The sequence below is a fragment of the Chanodichthys erythropterus genome, chromosome 17 (assembly GCF_024489055.1).
Source record: "Chanodichthys erythropterus isolate Z2021 chromosome 17, ASM2448905v1, whole genome shotgun sequence".
Classification (NCBI taxonomy): domain Eukaryota; kingdom Metazoa; phylum Chordata; class Actinopteri; order Cypriniformes; family Xenocyprididae; genus Chanodichthys; species Chanodichthys erythropterus.
Window position 1 is genome coordinate 37,250,351 of NC_090237.1, and position 2,945 is coordinate 37,253,295.

The 2,945-nt window shown below is 32.6% G+C and overlaps 1 protein-coding gene across 1 annotated transcript; it reads right to left on the minus strand.

Moving 5' to 3' along the window:
* Nucleotides 1–1,687: 1,687 nt before the first annotated feature.
* Nucleotides 1,688–2,641, minus strand: LOC137004248 (olfactory receptor 6N1-like). The gene has a single exon (XM_067364433.1). The coding sequence runs from the start codon at nucleotides 2,639–2,641 to the stop codon at nucleotides 1,688–1,690; it is 954 nt and encodes a 317-aa protein (XP_067220534.1).
* Between the last annotated feature and the right edge of the window lie 304 nt (nucleotides 2,642–2,945).

The window sequence follows — 2,945 nt, forward strand, 5'->3', positions numbered from 1 at the left end:
CTTTCTGATGTGTTGATGTGTAGATCGCTGTTGCGATTAGCACCATAGCGCCTAAACTGCTAATGTTATACACATTTGTGTAGACATTTACTGTTTTTATATTGCTTGTTGAAATATTCATGCAATATATGTTGCATTTAGTTGGTACACAAATTTTTAGTATGTGTTTAGACACAGAGACTGTTCTAGAAATATGTGATGATGCCTTAATGCATATACATATTTCCTGCCAATATGTGATATTAGCATTATAGGGATTATTATATTTTGATTTATAAGCATATAATTTAATGCTTACTATCTAAAGCTGATGTTTAAATGTTTGTAAAAAACATATTTGGTAATGTGAACAATACTGGATAGTAATTGTGAATTGTTTTGTTTTTACAGTTTGATCACACATACACATATAGATACAAATGTGAGAGAAAAAAAAGAAAAAGAAAAAAAAAATGTATATATCATTATATATCATTAAACCATGTCCAAGTTAATGTTATCATTTCATTGGTAACAAATATACTTCAAATATACTTTACTCATAAGAATTTCTAGGGGTGCCAATAATTGTGGCCAACATGCTTTGGAGAAAAATATTTATTTCATAATGAGATTTTTCCCCCCACTTTCAATTGTTTTACTTCAATGAAAGGTTAGAATTTTGTGAATGAAATATATATATATATATATATATCATTTTTTTTATTTTTTTTTATTTTATTTTTTTTATGAAAGATCAAAAGGATAAACAATGCAGTTTTATTTTCACAGCCCCCTTTGCTCATATTTACCAAAGGTGCTAATATTAGTGGAGGGCACTGTATATATTTGAATAAAGAGTGAAGATGTAAATTTTCCCAGGCCGGACATCACTTTTGGCCACTACTGTACCTGTGGCTGCAAACTTATTTAATTAATTCCACATAATAAGCAAAGTTGCTACAAACAATAACTATAAAAAAATTTACTTGGCAGAATAATTGTTTATTGTTATAACCAAAATATTTTATTTTGGGTTATGGATCTCATTCCTAAGAGCACTCCTTAATCATAGTAAAATCACTTTTACACAAAACCTACTGTGGCTTATTACCTACTTAACATACTTAACTTTAGATTTGGTTTGGGTCACCAGCATATCAGATATAAGAAGACTGCAACAGATTGTTAGGAGAGCTAAAAGGATAATTGGTCTGCACCTGCCCAACCTTCAGGACTTGTACAACTCCAGAGTAAAAAAAGGGCAGGTAACATCATCACAGACCCATCTCACCCCCGCCATAACCTGTACTTCTGCACTCAGGCAGACGTCACAGATCTCTGTGCACTAGAACATCTAGGCCCCATGCTATCTCCAGCTGAAACATATAACACAGCTTTCAGTACTTGAGAGAGAGTCAATAATTAGATATTATATAAATACAAAAGCAAATTTTATTTATACAGTACACTTAATCTGTAATTAAGTCTTCTGTTCCAGATGTATAACACGTTATTACTATCATTGTTTATTTTTTTCCTTAGCCTTATTTAAATGTTCTTTCTGTTCTCGTGTCATGTATGTATGTATGTATGTACCAAGAGCTCCAAGTGTTTGTGCACACTTGGTGAAAAAAGCTCATTCTGATTCTGAGAATATAAGGGTCACAGACAAAAAAAAAAAAAAAAAAGGCATAGGATCTTTTGACTAAATATTTACTGATATTCTCACTTGTTTCTTGAAAAAAAGCCTCAAAACTTCCTGACGAATTGTTGTCAGATTTACTCCATAAATAAAAGGGTTCAAAATGGTTGGTAAAAGTAAGAATTCCATGGCCATGAAATTACGAACACCCTGAGGAATATTCTTTGAGCCATAACGACTGTACAGTACATCAAAAAACATTGCAGTAGCCACATTGAACAATGAAAGCAGATGTGGCATACATGTTTGCATGAATTTGCGCCTGACCTCTACTGACTTTAGGCACTTTCTAATCAACTGAAAATAGGAGCAATATATCATTAAACCATGTCCAAAGCATACAAAAATAATAATGTACCCAAACACATTATTTACAGTGGTAGAAAAACACGACAGTTTTGCAATTGCCCAAATCTCACAATATACCTTTTCAATAGTAGAGCCACATAAAGTGAGTCTAGTTGTTAATACAATTAAAACAGACATGCAAGAAAATGGAGCCAGCCAGGAGAAAAGGATACATTCAAGAACCCTCTGATTGGTCATTATTGAATGATACTCCAGTGGTCTACATATTGCCACATATCTGTCATATGCCATCACTGTTAATGTTGAAATTTCACACAAGGCAAATGAATAAATGACAAATATCTGAATCATACATCCAGCATAAGAAACAATGTGATTCTCTGATAACAAATCATACATGAATTTAGGGAAGAATCCAGCAGTGCCATAAAGTGCATTTATGCTCAGATTACATATAAAAACATACATTGGCTCATGAAGCGTCCTTTGTGAAATTATAGTGAAAATAATAACTACATTGCACAACACCATTAGGGGATAAAACAGTGCAGTGAGGGAAAAAAACACAAATCTGTTTTCAAGTGTTTCATTAAGTCCAGAGAGTGTAAATACTAAGACACTGGACACATTCTCCAGTGGTGGCTGCATCTGGAATGATATGCAATTATTATGCAGTAGTTTATACTTATTATTAGTAGTAGTATTAAATAAAAGCAGTATTAATTTAAGCTGTCATGAATCCTGAAAATGAGAAAACCCATAACTTATAACATTATCCAAGTATGTTATACAGTTTTACGTGAGGTTTGCTCAGCTGCACAAAGGAAATATCCTCTAGCAGCAGCATGCAAGGTTTTTGTTTAATAATTCACAGTTGAAATCTTACCATGTTCTCCGTTTCTATGTTTCCCATTGTGTTCCCTAAACATTTGATTTGGTTTGCTATATATGG

Coding starts and splice junctions, on each gene's coding strand:
- LOC137004248 (XM_067364433.1), bottom strand. CDS start 2,641: ATGCAGCCACCACTGGAGAATGTGTCCAGTGTCTTAGTATTTACACTC.